We start from the raw sequence: 18,200 nt of genomic DNA on the forward strand, positions 1-18,200 counted from the left end.
TGCTCAAAGTGGGTGCGGTGAAAAGATATTATATGACGGCTGAACACAGAAGCTACTTTTTAGGTCTGATAAGGGAAATACAACAGATCAGATCTTACTCAAGCAGATCTACATAAGTCATGATTTGAAAATGACAAAGATACTGTTACGAGAGCTGTTAGTCTGGTTTAAAGCTGGATGAAAACATTTGTTGGGTCACACGATCTCATTAGTCTCTCCTCAGCAAAAAGGCATCTCAAGACATAGTATCTGACATAATGAAGACACATTAAATAGGTGAACAGTGAAACAGTGAAAATATGTGCATATAATCTATATTGATATATGTGGAATACAATGAAGTTTTATTGTTATTATTTTGAGGACTAAACTGTTATTATTACAATTAATAATCATTATTTGTAACTTTATATTGAATTTAAGCATAAATGTATTATTCCACATATTATGATGAATTTGTATGCTATTTATCAAAAATATGAAAACCATTATTTTTTTTTCAGCTATGGTTGCTAATCCAGTAATAACAGACAAAAGGCAAAGAGTGATGACTTGCTATCACATACTTTCCATAGCTGGGCATCCATACCTTGCAAAAAATTGTGTTAGATCCCATCTGTTCGAGTGGTACCAACGACCTAAATTTGGGGTCTTGGCTCATGGCCTAACAGATGGCCTAACAGATAGTTTAGTAGGTATCCTACTTGGGTGCAACCCTGCACCCCAAAATGTACACACATGCCACCTTCAGTCATGTGTGTGCAGAGGGCTCTTGGTGGGGCTACCCCCATGAAACTATAGCAATTAGAGACAAAGGGCCTGATTTAGATGTTAGCAGATGGGTTATTCCGTCACAATGGTGACAGATATCCCGTCCACCAACATCTACATTCATTGGAAATAATGGAATTTAGATTTCAGCGGATGGGGTATCCGTCAACATTGTGACAGAGCAACCCATCCACCAACATCTAAATCAGATGCAGAGTCTCTAAAGAGCACTGACATGCAGTTTGAAAAATCATTTAGGATTAGGGGCTCCTCACACTCTCCAAAAAAGCAGAAATTAGATTAAACTAAGGACAAGATGATTGTTATGGCTCAGTACCTGAGATAGATTTGGTCTTTTGTTGGTTCACTGGCCATTTTTAATATCAAGGAGAAAAATTAGTTTGCCATATGTGCTGATTTTAATGAGGAGGTTTCTTTAATTTGATACTGAGTTTTACCATGATATTCCTTTCTTTTATAGCGTTTACGAACGTTTATAGAAAAAGACGTAAATACATAATAGCATCAGCACACTTTTAATACGACTGGGTCAAAAATATGCATTTACAAGTGCAATACATCAGCATTAAGGCATGTTGCAAGCGTCATTTGAAACACTTGATCCACTCTTTATACAAAACCAGTATTACATGTCGCTGAATAGCTGCCCTAATGTGCAATGTGTTGCTACTCTGAGTTGCCTAAACGACGCGGGCTGTTCATTTTCCAATGGATGAGGTCACAGAACGCACTATAGTTACTACTGTGCTATGTGTTGCTGAGTGGTTCAAAGGTTATTCAGAGTGGGCTTTTCATATGTTTACTGTACTTACAAGTACTTCACTGAAAGCACTCCGTATTTCTGCATGCAATGTGCTGGCTTTGTGCATGAAAGCACTGAGAGGTCGTAAGTAGTAGTGACCTGCCAGTTATCGTTATTTATTAAGGTATTGATTGTTTAAAAAACTTTTTAGGGTCGAGCCTGCGTTGCATGCGCTCGCGCATGCGTTTCGCAGGGAGACTCTTTTGTATTTATAAAAGGGCTCGGAGCCCTGTCAACTTCATGTCAGTGTTTTTTATTGGTTCGTGGGATTCCCTAATAAAATCCGCTTGCTTTCATTAGTCGAAGGCACGCATATGGCATGCCTTTTCCGGTGGCTAGCCCTCCTCCAGCGCAGCGACCAAGTACAGAAAACATGTGAGGCTCGCTGTTTTCCATCGGGCTCGTGGACTTTTTTTTCTCTAATTTACGAGCCCGATCTCGCTTGGCAGAAGTCGAGCGCTTTACGTACTTGATTTCACTTATTCGGGTTATGTACATAAATGCACTTTTGCCCGATAGGTTAAAAGTCGGGTTAGGAGTTTACAACGCGATCAGCTCTAACATGAGCAAACGCGAGACCCGATGCATTGTAAATGCTTGTTTGAATCTGTCACTGGTAATAAGAGAGCCATCCAGCATAAGCTACTACCCTGCTGCTCACCATACTGCCTTTACATTTTTAAATTGATGACAGCTGCTGATTCTTCAAGCCATTGATCACAGCAAGGACTCAAAGTGAAACATCAACATAAGGACACTTTAAAAAATACTGTGCATTCCCTCAAGAGATTTTCCTAAGTACCGAGAGGTCTTAGGTCAGGTGAACAGGAACGTTCCAATCATTAAGAAGAGGTTTCAACCTTTCAGGATTCAATACAGAGACAATGCAAATATGGATAAAGTACTTCGATGGCAGGACGTGTATGTGTTGAATACAAATACTTACACAAGAGAGGCACCACACAGTCGCTATCAGCAGAATAAATGACCAAGAGTCCAACGATGCCTGTAACCCAGACTAATGTTGGCAAGAACAATCAAAGCCAACGCCTCCATACTGTACTAATCCTATGGCTGATCCATGCAAATCGTTAAATTAATTGTTTATGTAGTAGCAAACTGTGGTCACTTCATTCCAAAGAAGAATATCGCCACCATTGGAGAACTGGAATCTGTATTCTTGAAGTAATAGACTACAGTCAGGTGCCACCTTGATCATTCCTAATAACAGTTTATGCACATATTCTTCCATATGCTGTTGAACAATCTAGTCATTGTCAATTACAAGTCAGCACATTATTTGAGGGAACTGAGAACTATTGCACACAAATGAGGAGCTCCCTCTGTGAACAATCTGCGAACCAATGACCAACACAGAACAGAATAGTGAGGCACATGTTAATTAGTTGTGAACTACTGCATGCATATGAAAGTGAATAATGTGAGAACAACTGAACAACACGTAGTAATGGAGTTTAACACATGCTTTGGAATTATTTTGCAAACAATTCTACGTCCTCTATCAACTCTGAGGCCAAAGTACAGATTAAAAGATAAGGCGACTCCTGATGGGTGCATATGGATGGCTCTTGATCATCTTTCTAACATGGCATTCTTTACAACTAACCATCCGAATCTGATATTACAGCTGCGACAGGCGATAGAAAGTATGGTAATATTATTGTTTAAAAGGCTGCAGTCCTTGCTGCTGCTTTTCATGTTAAAAAAAAATACATCAGCGTGATGTTTTGTGGAATCAGTTGGGTTTTGGAAGTGGGCCAGAGTTTGAAATAGGATCTGGCGAAGGCATTTCTAGCCTTTGTGAAGAGGATGTGGTTAAGCCTGGGACAGAAGATAGGACAATATGGGAATTAGCTGATAAAAAAGGCTGCCTTAGGCAGAAAAAAGATCCAGAAAGGCTTTAACACTGCCAGTGCAAGATTTGTGGCTTTCATTCCGAAAGCTCCTGTAGTAATAATGCCGCAGGCCCCTGGCTCGCGAAATCTGCAGACAGTGAAAAGGTTCCACCACGTCTGAAATTGCGGCTTTATGCTTCTGCATTGTTTCCTTGTAAGTTGTATTCTTTTTTGTAGGGAAGTGACTGTTTGTAGTTTTATAACACACAGTTTTATTCATGGACTCTCACGCACAATATTACACTCAGATAAATGCCAAATATGCAGATAGATATACGGCACAGTTAAGGGCACACATTAAAAGTGCGAATTCACTCCATCACTGACCAGCACACTACACAAGAGTGTGTACGCCTCTAACATTTGAAAACCCTGTTATACTATAATTGTAAATAAAATTAAGATATGTGGTCCAATGCGTTTATGCTTTGTTTTTCAGATGACACAAAAATAGCGCTACATCTAAAGGATAATGGAGGTAAGTTAATCCCTCCTTTTACATAGATCCAGCAGCATATCGTTTTTGTTTGCGGAACAATTGCTAGTATTGTATCTAAACTCATGAACAAATGCTGTTTCTAGGCAGAAAACAGAGAGACCAAAAAATCCTAAAAAAATGATTCTCAGATTTTCTTCACCATGGCAGAAAACAGAAGGAGAATTAAATAGGCCCTGATTCTCAAAGTTCCTATTGCAGCAACCTGTCATGTGATAGACATCTGCTAACGACTCTGGTCGCAGATACTCAGAGCAGTGCCTGGACCTTCTTATGTTGTAAGTAAAGGAATGTGGCTACTGCCAGTGGGAAGGCAGTGGAATAGCCATTCCGGATGTTGAAAACTCCCAGAATGTTGTGGGTGGATACATTGTAAATGCATTTGCAGTCCCTACCATAATTACAGACTAAAACTCATTCCAAAAAGGTTGGACTACCTGTGCTATTAGAGTAGGGAAATGTGATGACCTCCTCGTATTTTTAGGGTAATAAGGCAGTGTATTGATAACGCGTCCAGGCTTTATAAATTACTTGTACTTGGACACGCTGGAGGTTGGTGAACCTTTTAACCGAGTTGGGCTCTCCTCATCCAAGAATAGTCGGATCACTCAAATCAATAATCGATAACCATTGTAATCAATACCTGATACTCAATTAATAGATCAAATGACAAGTTAGGAATGAATAACAATCAGTATTTTGACGCACCATGACCTTTCAGTCTTGAATAACCACACCAGTTTATTATAAGTTAATGAATTTATTTCCCTATATTAACAAAGCTAGCATGATATAAGTGAGTCTCAAAATCAAATGATATATGTATACGAACATTACTAGCTGTCCATAACGGCGGAAGAAACGCAATCTACGCAAAATCTGGATTATAATGCACTCGGTTATAGCAATGCAAATCACTAATATAAGCAATTGAATTTGACTAATTTAATACATCGGTCAGCATAACAAGATTTAAGTTCAGCTTGGTGCATCAAGTGAATACCTCAACTATCCTCTAATTAGCATTGGCATGTGGGGCTTCATGCAAAACGAATGTAGTCAACACAAATTTAGAAAAAGTTGGTACCTAGGAAGGAAAACACAATGCATAATACAATTATCCTTTCATATTTACCAAATACAATCAGCATTCAAGAAAAGACTTCGTCCTTCAGGTATCGGTTCGATCAGCATGGGGAAGATTTAAAGGGGGCAAAGTTAAGGGCAAGTTTCCTTGCGGCAGCAAGGAAAATGGGGCAAGGTTACTGCATGCGCAAGACGGGGCAAATTAAAGTTAAAGTCTCTAGGGTGAGAATTCTCAAAGTCTCCTTCTCTGGAATAGAGAAAAGGGCATCAAGATGTCGTCTAAGATGGCGTCTTGGATCAGACTTCAAAATGGCATTGTAGAAAATGGCTGACTTCTCTTTATCCGGTGGGTTTAAGTAAGAAACATTCCAAATGCTTCAGGGTCTTCCATTGGAGGGTTCATAGAGTGGCTTCAATTTGACCAATGAATAGTGTCTTTCTACTAATACTCATTTTTGCATACATTGTCCTTGGAGCCTTGGAACACAAGTTGCAACAAAGTTTGCCAATTAATTTTATCTTAGTGCCTTTATTGTCTGCACCTGCAGGAGCTGACATTGCATCAAAGAGGATGAAACCAGCCTAGCACGAAACCTTGAGATAAGTGTATTAGTCATCTCTACTGGAAAAATACAGCCTTAAAGTAAAATAATATGTCTTTGTTAATACAAGTGAAAACCACGCAGTTAAATTTGAGACCAGGCAACTAGGCCAAAGCCTCTGCTAAATTTAAGCTAAGCATAAAACAGTTTCAACAAGAAAATCATAGAATACATTTGCAATTATGACGGATTACTACATTTGTCAATTCTTCATGATTAATTAAGCCCGTTTATAATAATGGCGAACTACCCCGTGGGCACAATTTCCCACGTACATTATTTTTCTTTGCTAAAATCACACTACCTTATACGATTTTGGTTACATGATATATGAATATTTGTTAGTCCTTCTTTTCTGCGTCATCAATCCCTCCTCTGATGACTAATTATGTCATCACATCAAATCTTCCCACATATTTTATTCCATTAAAATTCTGTTTTAGTAACTTGGCACTTCAGTCAATTCCCTTTTCCTTTTTGTTCCCTTTGATTTTTCTCTGTATATTTCTATCATTTTATTTTGTTCTTTCTCTTCTCTTTTCCTTTTGTTTCTTGTTTTCAATATTTTATTAGCTTTCCATATTCCCCAAATACCTAATAAACAAATTAATACTATTAATATTCCTTTTACTATTTTCAGTAATAGTCCGTTCCAAATGTTGCTGAGCCAATTTCCCACAGAAGCAAATCCTTTTCCAACCTTTTCCCATACTCCTGGTTCTTTCAATTCTTTCAAATCTGTACTATCGTTAGTTAAATTTGTAAGCATTTTTCTAATTTTCCCACTGTTGTCCGGAATATAAAAACAACAGTGACGTGCACTAAGCATTTTGCAAACACCGCCATCGTTTGCTAAAAGAATGTCTAAAGCAAGCCGATTTTGAAGAGTCATAGCTCTTTCTGCAGCAAGTTCAGCATCCATCAGGATTATAGCTCCTGAGAATTTTGTCAACATGTTATCCACAATAGTAGACAACTTTCGTATTTTAATTGAATTCAATATGACTCCTACTGAAGGAATCATTGCTCCAAATATATCTCCTACCACACCAGAAGCTGTCTCCCTTTTCTGAACATGATGTGATTCAGACAGCTTTGGATGATTCTTTAAGTCGTCCAATTGATAAATCTTTGGAAATACTATTCCCAAATAACATCTCCCATACCATCCCTTTGGAAGACGATAATAGGCGTTAAGTCCACAAATATAATATACCCCTGGAATAACTGGGTCTAGGCCATTTAACATGAACGTCCACTTAGCTTGAAACAAAAACGTATGTTTACATTCACTCGTTCCCACAAAGATTGTGTCATAATATGATTTTGGTCTATGTACACAAAGCCTCCCTATGTGTATTGCATCTAAAGCTAGTTTCCCTTGTGTCTTTATCGCGGCAAAAGCATAGTTATCTACAGATGTCCTTTTGTGTAATTCCCTTTCTAATTTTTCCTTCCCCACTTTCCTCCTATCGTCAGTGTGATCTAGAAAACTTTTCCCTAACGGTGAAAGCAAGCATGTAAGGTTTTCTCTGTGAGCGTAAGCTGTGTGAAAAGGTGACAATGGCTCAAAGAAACCCCTAATTAACTTTATATAATAATCTCTTGTTATTTTACTCAGGTACTCAATTATGGGGATATATGCAAATACAACATCATAATTAGAATAAAAGTAGTGAATATACTCCTGGCCATAAAATCTGGTCATTAATAAACTACATGAAATTCCATATGCAAGAGGCATGCTTTGATATGTCACTCCTTCCTTTACTGAGGTAGGTATTTGTGTGCACACATAACAATCTTTCGCATCCATTGTCTCAACATACTTATTCAGCAAGCAATAGAAAACGTTAGACGAAAGTTCCTTCTTATCATGCAAATATCTTTCGTCTTGTTCGAGTTTCTTCAAAGGAGTTAGTTCAGTAGTAGGTTTAGAAGTAGAAGCATCATTCGCGTCTCTTTCATTCTCTCCATGCATTCCAAGAACTATTGCTATAATGATTAGTACACGTGTAGTTATTAGACCTATACACATGTATTTACAACACTTCATTTTATGTCCTTTTGTAGTGTAGCCTGTCATGATCTATATAGAATCAGAAAGTTGAAGACACTTTATCAAATCAGATTTGCAGATATATATATACAGCTGAACGAGTTCAATGTTCACACGGTTCTCTTTAGCAGCTTAGTCTCTTATCGGTTTAGCAGCTTTGTCTCAAGATCGGTTTCAAAGTCAATCAAGTTAGCAATGTCTTATCCGGTTCAAAGGTCAATCAGGTTGTCAATATCTTATTCAGTAATGTTCATGGAATTTTACTTTTCAGGTACCAAAGTGTCGTTCTGCTTCTTCGTTCTCAAGACTGAGAGATAGGAATTTGTCTGACCAATCGTTAGTGGCTATGTATGCCCACTTCGGACCAGAATATCTTCTGCTCAGTATTCTTTTCCTTTTCAATTTTGCATCTCCTTTTGATTCTCTCTCGCTGGTGCCTTGTTCCTTGGCTGGGTCTTTCTCTTCACTTGGTGTTGTTATTGCGACAGACACTTCTTTTCTTTTCTCTTTCAACTTTGGCCCTTTACTTTCGTTTAATATTTCTTTAGTCCTTAATTTCACTGGCGATATGCTTTGTCTCCGTTTTGCACTGTTTTCACTTGAGGGATCTGCAACCGGTTCTGGAAGAGGTTGAACAATTTCACTCTGTCCTGTCTTGTCTTCTCCCCCTAGGAGGTCAATCAGGTTTTCTTTTTCTTTTCCTGTATCGTCTGCTTCTGGGAAAGCCCTCCTCTGATCAGGCTCTCCTGCTCCTTCACCTGTTGCAGGCTCTTTGTCACCTTCGGGATCTTCGTCACTTCCTGAGGCTTCTCCTCGGTCCTCCTCAAATGGATCAGCTGTTTCTTCCTCAGAAAATATTTCCCCTTCCTCTATTTCTGCTTGTTCGCCTCCAGGTTCTCTTTGTCCTGTCTCCGTGCCTGGTACTCTCTTGTCAGTTGCAGGTGATTTCAGTGCTTCAACTTCCTCTTCTGTGGGGCACGTCACCCTTTTTGTGTGACTGGCGTGAATCCAGTTGGGAACTCCCGCACACTTCACAGCAGTGGTAGTTGTCAGAATCACTTGGAATGGTCCTTTCCAACGGGGTTCCAGGCACGATTTCCTCACGTGTTTCTTTATCACGACCCAGTCACCTGCTTTCAGGGCGTGTCCGGGACCTTGGATCAGTGGCAAGGTGGTTGCCTCCACCTGGTGAGAAAAAGAGCGGACCACATCTGCTAGACCTTTGCAGTAGTCCAATACCATATCATCGGTAATAATTACAAGTGCATTTGCAGGGACTGCTGGGAATATCATGGCTCTGCCCCATGAGGATCTCATGTGGCGATAGTCCAGTCTTTCTATCAGGTGTGTTTCTCATTGACATCAACACCAAAGGCAATGCGTCAGGCCATTTCAAGTTTGTGGATGCACATATTTTCGCCATTCTTGATTTCAACGTGCCATTCATTTGCTCCACTAGTCCTGATGTTTCAGGGCGGTAGCTACAATGCAATTTTTGCTCAATGTTCAGTGCTGCGCACAATAATTTGATTACTTTGTTATTGAAGTGACTTCCCCTATCTGATTCTAAAGAGATCGGGAATCCAAAACGTGGTATTATTTCTCTCAGGAGTAGTTTTGCAACTGTGAGACTGTCATTTCTGCGTGTAGGGTATGCTTTGATCCAATGACTAAAAATACACACAATCACCAACACATACTTCAAGCCTGCCTGCGTAGGCATCTCAATGAAATCCATTTGCATCCTGAATGGCCCACCTGCTCTTCCAATGTGGCTCAAATTTACTACTGTTCCCTTCCCTGCGTTCATTTGTTGGCTAATGACGCAACGATGGCAAACTGCTTCAGCAACTTGACGGAATTTGGGATTAAACCAATTGATTTTGAATAATCTAATCATGGCATCCCTTCCAAGGTGGGCTTGTCCATGATACAACCTGGCTAACTGCGTCAAAAGACTGTCTGGCAGAACCAATCTCCCTTCACTTGAAACCCACAAATCATCTGGTTTCTTTACGCATTGTAATTTGCTTCATGAGAGTTTCTCATCCTTACTGACATTATTTTGCAGGAATTTAAATTCTTCGATTGTATCTACAACCTTTAGGGCAAAAGCTTCACTTGGTTCAAGTTCTGGCTCATTTATCAAGTTCCATTCGTCTCTGAGCAATATACAATTCAATGTGCAAAACCTTGCAACTTGATCTGCATATCCGTTTCCCAAAGAAACGAAGTCTTGTGATTTCGAGTGTGCACTGCATTTTACCACTGCTACTTCCCCTGGTAACTGGATGGCGTGTAACAATTCTCTTATTCTTTCACCATTCTTTACTGGTGATCCTGAAGAGGTCATGAAGCCTCTCTGTGACCAGAATTGTCCAAAATCATGCACTATTCCAAATCCGTACTGACTGTCAGTGTAAATGGTGACTTTCATTAATGCGGAGAGTTGGCAAGCTCTAGTGAGGGCTACTAGTTCGGCTACCTGTGCAGAATAAACTCCCTGAAGCCAAGATGCTTCCAGAACACCAGTTATTGTACATACAGCATATCCTGCTTTCAATATTCCTAGTGCATCTCTTAAACATGAACCATCAACAAAAATAATTTTATCATTTTCTTCCAATCGGGTGTCTTTGATATCAGGTCTTGGTTTTGTACAAAATTCAGTCACCTGAAGACAGTCGTGCTCGATGTCTTCAGCGTTCTCAATTTCGACATTTTCACTGGGAAACAAGGTTGCTGGATTCAACGTAGTGCACCTTTTCAGCTGCACATTGGGTGATCCTAAAATTATTGTCTCGTACCTTGTAAGCCTAGCACCGGTCATGTGCTGTGTTTGGGAACGTGTCAAAAGTATTTCGACTGAGTGAGGGACCATAACTGTTAAAGGATGTCCCATCACTATTCCTTCACTCTGATTTAGGCTTATACTAACTGCTGCTACGGCACGCAAGCACCCTGGCAGTGCTGCTGTGACCGGATCCAAAGTAGCTGAAAAATATGCTACTGGTCTGTTAATGGGCTTGAGTCAAGACAGACAAGGAACATGCATCACGTTCATGACAAAACAATGTGAAAGGCTTTGTGTAATCAGGCATACCTAAAGCTGGAGCTCTGCACATGCATTCCTTTATTTCAATAAAAGCATCCATCTCATCTCTTTTCAGCACTATTTCATCCAGCGCATCTTTCTGGGTCAGTTTCAATAAACGTTTGGCCGGAGCCGAGAAATTGGGAATCCTTTGGCGACAATAGCTCACCATTCCCCAAAACTTTCTCACATCCCTCCTCGTTTTAGGTGGACTCATTTGAAGTACACTTGTTATTCTTTCTTTCATGATTCTTCTCGACCATTTTTCTATCTGGTGACCCATATATTTCACTTTCTTCTGGCAGAATTGTAACTTCGAAGGGGGACACTTTGTGCCCATTCCTTCCCAAATGATTCAACAGAGCAATAGTGTCAACCGTACAGTCATTTTCTGTCTTGGATGCGATCAGTAAATCGTCAATATACTGTACCAGGGTTGATTCAAAAGGTAATTCTAATGATTCCAAATCTTTCTTCAGAATCTGATTGAAAATTGATGGTGACTCCGAAAACCCTTGAGGAATTCGACACCAACTGTAGACTCTGTCCAAGAATTTGAAACAAAAGAGAAATTGGCTGTCCTCATGAAGAGGCACACAAAAGAATGCTTGTGACAAATCGATGACTGAGAACCACTCTGCATCACATGGAATTTGAAACATTATCACAGCTGGATTTGGCACCACGGGACAACATTTGACTATTATGTCATTTATTTTCCTCAAATCCTGAACAATCCGGACCTTTCCACTCGGTTTTAATAATCCCATAATTGGTGAATTACATGGACTACTTAGCACTTCTTTCAGTACTCCCTGTTTCACAAACTCATCAATGAGTTGGGCGACTTTCATGAGGGTGTCTTGCGACATGTGGTATTGTGGTGTCTGGGGAAAATTTACATTGGGTTTTACAGTCACTTTCACTGGTTCTACTCCTTTGACCAATCCTACCTCTTTCCCTGTCATATCCCACACTTCTTTTTCAACTGTTTCCTGTAACTCAGCAGGAATATCTGCTTCAGAGAGCATTGGATAAAGAGTAATCAAGGGATACTCTTCATCAACAGTTTCCACTTCGTCCCCTCCTAAACTGTCCTCTTCTTCCTCATCACTGTTTGTCTGAATTTTAATTCCATCATTTGAGCACATAATCGAACATCCCAATTTACACAATAAGTCTCTCCCTAATAGTGATATCGGGCTTGAGTCACACACCACAAATTTATGTGACCCTTGAAAGTTATCAATTCTGACTTGCACTGGATCTGTGATTGGGTTTGTCAGATACCTATTTGCTACTCCCACTACTTGAACTGTTCTCTCTGAAAGTGGCAAATTTGGTACTCCAATACTTCTGACTGTAGAGCGTGTAGCTCCTGTGTCAACCAAGAATGAAACGCTGTGACCCATAACTCTTCCTTCCACATACGGTCCCTTTTGATCAACTTCCAAAGATGCTGCAAGCATACAATTTCCCTCCTCATCTGAACTTTCACTCTCCCACACATCATTTATTCCATTCTCACTGTGTAACCGGAATTGGTGTACTGTGTCATTTTGATTTATTCCTTGACCCGTGACCTGTTGAGGAAGCATTACTTGTTGCTGATTCATTGGTGCTAAGGGTATTTGCATTTGCTGATTAGGTACCATAGGAAACTGCTGTTGCATTGTCTGTAACTGTGCCATTTGTACACAGGGCATTTGCACCTGCTGTGGTTGTACGGGTTGTAAACTCTGCATCTGATTTATATTATTTTGAAAATTTGGATTTGGACCTCTCATTTTCGGTCCTCTCATATTCTGAAATGATGATGAGAAAACCACGGCACATCACAGGATCGTAGTATGAAACATTTACTATTTAACAGTGTTTTAGGAAAAACAAATGTCCTAATTCAAAGAAATACATTCATAAGGTTGCTTGTAGATAGGTTCCAGAATGGTAAAAAAACAGCCGACACGTGTTTCGTCATTCCTGACTTTTTCAAGGCTGTGAAAGATGTAATATAACAATCATAAAGCTAGTTGGTACTGATGAGATGTATTTTAGTGTGAAAAGTGAATGAAGCAAAGATGTACAAGCCTGATAGCAAGAAAGAAAAAGAAAGAGAAAACCCCGTGTGGTCGATGTGATCAGATTAAAGATATAGAACACAAATATTATAACACCTTACTAGTGTAGTGATTCTATATAAAAAAAGATTTTTTTTTTTTTTTTTGCCAGTGGGAAAGTGGATACTAATGACACCATAGTAAGAAATCCTGGAGAAGGTTAAAAAGCCAAACGCAACAATAAAGTGTTGGGTTGACTGAAAGTAACAGCATATCCTCACATGTGATTACAAGGATATGACAGTGTGTGTCCAAGCAGGAAAAATAAGGACATACCTCATTTAAATTTTGAAGGGTAGAATAACTGGTGGGAGTTCCATGTTCCAAACAGGTTTAGTAAATTAGATCAGTATGGCAGAATGATAGACGGAGTCACAGGACCATGATAAGTCTATAATACAATAAGGGAAGCATGGAACGTCGGTTTAGTGAGATCAAGGGAGAAAATTTGAAATTTAGAAGGGACAAATTATCTACTTATATGTCCAATTGGAGAAAAGGTGTATCAAAAAACATAAGTTAATAGTCCAAGATCAGGAAAATTTCGAATAATTGATAAATTTCTTAAAACTACCGTAGTTGTATTTAAAACGATACTGTATTTCAAGAATCAATTGTTACATAGGAGAACCAAATTGAGATTTAGAACGCTAACAAAAACGGACTGTAAAAATCGACAGTCCTTTTGAACCTTGAATTCTAGTGGGAGGGCGTGTAGTCGCCGTAATTTGTAAGAGTACGGTCAAGTTATGTACTGTTGAAGGCAGGTATAAAAATATATTTAACAAATTGTAAATTGCTACGGGTGAAATAGCCAAAACTAATAGGCTGCTGGGGGTCGCATAACTTAAAGACCATGATATAATGCGCGTTGACTTATAGAAGACATACGCCAGATGGTTAGTACACGAGGGAAAAGTGATAGCAAAGCGCCTTTACCTGTAGCCGATCTGTGGGTGGCCGGATGCCGTGTTGTAACTAAGGCGAACGTCGGCAATGTGTGTTTTAAGGACGGGACGGAAAGTAGAGATGGAAGACGGACTAGTAGAACAAGAATGGGGTCCGCCATCTTAGAATGGTGCAAGGACACACAATGTCGATAATGGTAAAAGGGAAAAGAGAAATTGTGTGCAATGTGGAAACAGATAGATAAGAAAATTTAAAACCTCGCTCATGTTGATGTTTCTTGAGAACTGATATATATACAGATGTGCAGATAGTTGTGTGGATGCTAATTAGGTATGGTATATCGTTGTAATAATACATTTCTAAATTACAATATTACAAATGTATTTGAAAAATTCCTGGGCAGATAGAAGGTGCACACATCACATTTTTGAATGGTATCATCCATAATTTACGATCTATAAAGATAACATTAGAAAATAATTAACAAAGATGTCAAGAGAAAGAAGTGGATAATGAGCTAATCGCATGACTGATAGCATGATAAATTAGTAACACAGTAAAATACACAGGTAGAATACATAGATGAAAAAGCAAAAAACCACAAAAATATATTTTAAAAAAGTTACAGGAAAACATGTAAATCCTTATCCGAGTTTAACCCTTCTTCCACTGTGCGGAGTCTGTTTTTCCATCTACTCTCTAATTGTCTCAGCAGGAGAGTTTTGTTACCACCCCTGTTGACCCTTCCCAGGGTGGCAATGCCATGTGTTTGTATGTTTAACCTTTCTTGCGATGGATGTTCTAGGTTATAATGGACTGCAAATGGGTAATCGTTGTTGTTGTTTTTGATGGCCCGTATGTGCTCTTGCAGTCTTTCTTTGAGTGGTCTGATTGTGCTACCAACATATATTTTCTTACATAAGCATAGAATACAGTAGACAACAAACTTGGTATTACAATTCATGAATTGTTTTATCGTGTGTGTCATTTTGGTATTGTAGTAGACATTTTTTGTCTTGTCTAGAGTGTATTCACATACGTTACACTGGCCGCATTTATAGAAACCCGGTGGCGGGGAAGGTAACCAGCTCTCGTTGATTGCCTTTGGTAAGAAACTATGACATAGCTTGTACTCCTACCGGAGTTGTTGCTGGGGAATTTTCTATGCATCTTCTCCCTGTCTCGTTTTGTGTCATTACCCCTTGGTCGCATACATTTGCGTTTGCCTGTATATACAATGGCACTGGCGGACCTACAGGGATGGGCAGAGATATTGCGTCTGGATTCTGTCTGTTCCCCGAATTCTGTGGCATGTTAATTCCCACATTATGGTTCATCATTACTGGCATGTCTAACTGGTTCTCTGTTATTTGAGTGTACCTCGGCACTTCTTGCATCTGCTTTTGAGGCATCAAAATTTGTGTTGATTCCGCTTAAATCAATGTCAGTCTTTGATAATTCTGTCCTCCCTGCGCCATTAAATTAGAAGTCATTTCCAAATTATGCTCATCATAGCGCCTTTGAACCTGCAGCTGATAATCATTGACAGGTTTCAATTTAGGCACGTCAGGATATGTCCTCTGAACTTGTGGTATTTGTGGTGTAAAAGGCATATCGGGACTACTTTGCCTCTGCGATATTCTCAAATTCGGTGTTACATTACCCTGTACTGGTTCTGGAGGGGCAGTACTGGTGCTTGAGCCATTTTCGCTTTCCACATACGGTGGCGGGCGATCGTTTAGCAATTGCATAATGAACTCCTCATCGTCTGACTCATCTGACCTTTTTGAATTTCTATTATTTTCTCTATCTCTGGACTGACTCCTGTTTGTTTTATAGGTAGCTTTCCTTCCTTCCGTCTCTGCTTCGTCAGTAATTGCTGGAAACAATTTAATTCCCTGCAATACGTCTGAGCTCCAAACCTTTTGAGTACTATCCCATCCAGCATCCGCTAGTGTCTTTTCTACTTTTCTCACTCTTGTTTCAAATTTCTTCTGTTGTTGCCTTCTAGCTATTAGCTCCCAAATTGCTAATGCTTCAAATTGTGCGGGTCTTGGAGGTACTTTCATGTCGTATAGCGCAAATCTTAGATTCTCCAAAACTCTTAGGTTAAACGACCCATGGATAGGGAACGCTACACTTCCATGCTTTTCTGTTAATTTACACCATTGCTTTAACCAAAGACATGGTGGGACACCCTTTTCTTTAATCACGATGTAAGCAGGTGTACCCTCAGGTGGTGTTTCTTCTCCTACATTTGCTTTAATATATACATCTCCCCTCAAGGCACTCTTAAATGCTTTGAAAAATGTCATCTTTCCGTCTTTTATTTTCCTTAAAAAGATTTAATCGATGAGTGACTTTAATTCCCGGAATACTCTTCGCTTGCCTTTTCCCAGCAATTGTGCTTCACGGACTGCGTCCAATCCGTGCGTGACCCTTCTCGCCAACCAACCTATCCCAGCGCGGCTCCTAGTGATGTCACACTCACACACTGCGGCTGACAAAGTCCCGCAGCTTGTCCTCCTTCATTCAGCTTCACTCAAAACTAATTTCTGCAATATATCGCGAGCACTAACCAAAAAGAAGAAAACAAATCTGTCGGTTTACTACAGGAAGGGTAATACAGTCGCTTCAGAAACCTTAGGGATTTTTCACTAGCCTCAGCAGTTATTCCATCTTTCTTGGTTTCCTGCTTTCGCAAGCAAAATTTGACCCGCAAACTTTACTCTCAACTGATCAATGAACTATTCCAGCGCGCCTTAGAATTCGTCAAATCGCAAAGTCGAAAATTTTCTTTCATTCCTCAATATTCATACTGACTCGTTGACCACGCCCGATCAACCTATTAAACCGAGCAGATTACAACATCAATCAAGTGTCTCATACACTTTTCAAAATACTCCAGAGTCTCTTGACCTCGCAGGGCCCGTCTCAACATCAACAGCCACATGGATAATTTTTCCTGCACAAAGCGCTACACAAATATGAAGTTCGACGACTTCCCTACTCTCACACTTTGGAGTAACACTCCTCTAAAATCTTTTAATTGGAGTTCGTAACCCCCTAAAATCCTCACAAACTTCACAATTCATCTGCGGCATAAGCTATGCAAGCGCAAAACCCTAACTTCACTCATACTGTCACTAGAAACGCCGAAAACATTCTCACACCTCCATTTCCTCCATTCGCAAGCTCCGAGATTCTGGGAAAGTCAATGGGGATTTAGGGCATCATCATCTCTCCAACTTGTTTTATCAAAGGAAATTCTAACTTGAATCCGGCTATTGTTCGGATGGGGTCCCAAAGGGTGAAACCATCAATCTCTGCTACCATCCACTGATAACGCGTCCAGTCTTTATAAATTGCTTGTACTTGGACGCGCTGGAGGTCGGTGAACCTTTTAACCGAGTTGGGCTCCCCTCATCCAAGAATAGTTGGATCACTCAAATCAATAATCGATAACCATTGTAATCAATACCTGATACTCAATTAATAGATCAAATGACACGTTAGGAATCAATAACAATCAGTATTTTGACGCACCATGACCTTTCAGTCATGAATAACCACACCAGTTTATTGTAAGTTAATGAATTTTTTTTTCCTATATTAACAAAGCTAGCATGATATGAGTGAGTCTCAAAATCAAATCATTTATGTATACGAACATTACTAGCTGTCCATAATGGCGGAAGAAACGCAATCTATGCAAAATCTGAATTATAATGCACTCGGTTATAGCAATGCAAATCACTAATATAAGCAATTGAATTTGACTAATTTCATACATCGGTCAGCATAACAAGATTTCAGTTCAGCATGGTGCATCAAGTGAATACCTCAACTATCCTCTAATTAGCATTGGCATGTGGGGCTTCATGCAAAACTAATTTAGTCAACACAAATTTAGAAAAACTCCTAGCTTGGGCCCTATCAAAATAAGCAGTTGGTACCTAGGAAGGAAAACACAATGCATAATACATTATCCTTTCATATTTACCAAATACAATCAGCATTCAAGAAAAGTCTTCGTCCTTCAGGTATCGGTTCGATCAGCATGGGGCAGGTTTCAAGGGGGCAAAGTTAAGGGCAAGTTTCCTTGCGGCAGCAAGGAAAATGGGGCAAGGTTACTGCATGGGCAAGACGGGGCAAATTAAAGTTAAAGTCTCTAGGGTGAGAATTCTCAAAGTCTCCTTCTCTGGAATAGAGAAAAGGGCATCAAGATGTCGTCTAAGATGGCGTCTTGGATCAGACTTCAAAATGGCATTGTAGAAAATGGCTGACTTCTCTTTGTCCGGTGGGTTTAAGTAAGAAACATTCCAAA

General features: G+C 39.7%; 1 protein-coding gene across 1 annotated transcript in view; it reads left to right on the top strand.

The window, feature by feature from the left end:
* The window catches only part of PLXDC2 (plexin domain containing 2), a 1,436,917-nt gene that overhangs the window by 1,295,474 nt on the left and 123,243 nt on the right, over positions 1 to 18,200 (top strand). The window contains exon 12 of the mRNA XM_069211779.1: positions 3,950 to 3,988. Coding sequence (XP_069067880.1) covers positions 3,950 to 3,988 — 39 coding nt within the window. The remainder of the gene's footprint in view (positions 1 to 3,949; positions 3,989 to 18,200) is intronic.

The sequence above is a fragment of the Pleurodeles waltl genome, chromosome 10 (assembly GCF_031143425.1).
Source record: "Pleurodeles waltl isolate 20211129_DDA chromosome 10, aPleWal1.hap1.20221129, whole genome shotgun sequence".
In the NCBI taxonomy this organism is placed as follows: Eukaryota; Metazoa; Chordata; class Amphibia; order Caudata; family Salamandridae; genus Pleurodeles; species Pleurodeles waltl.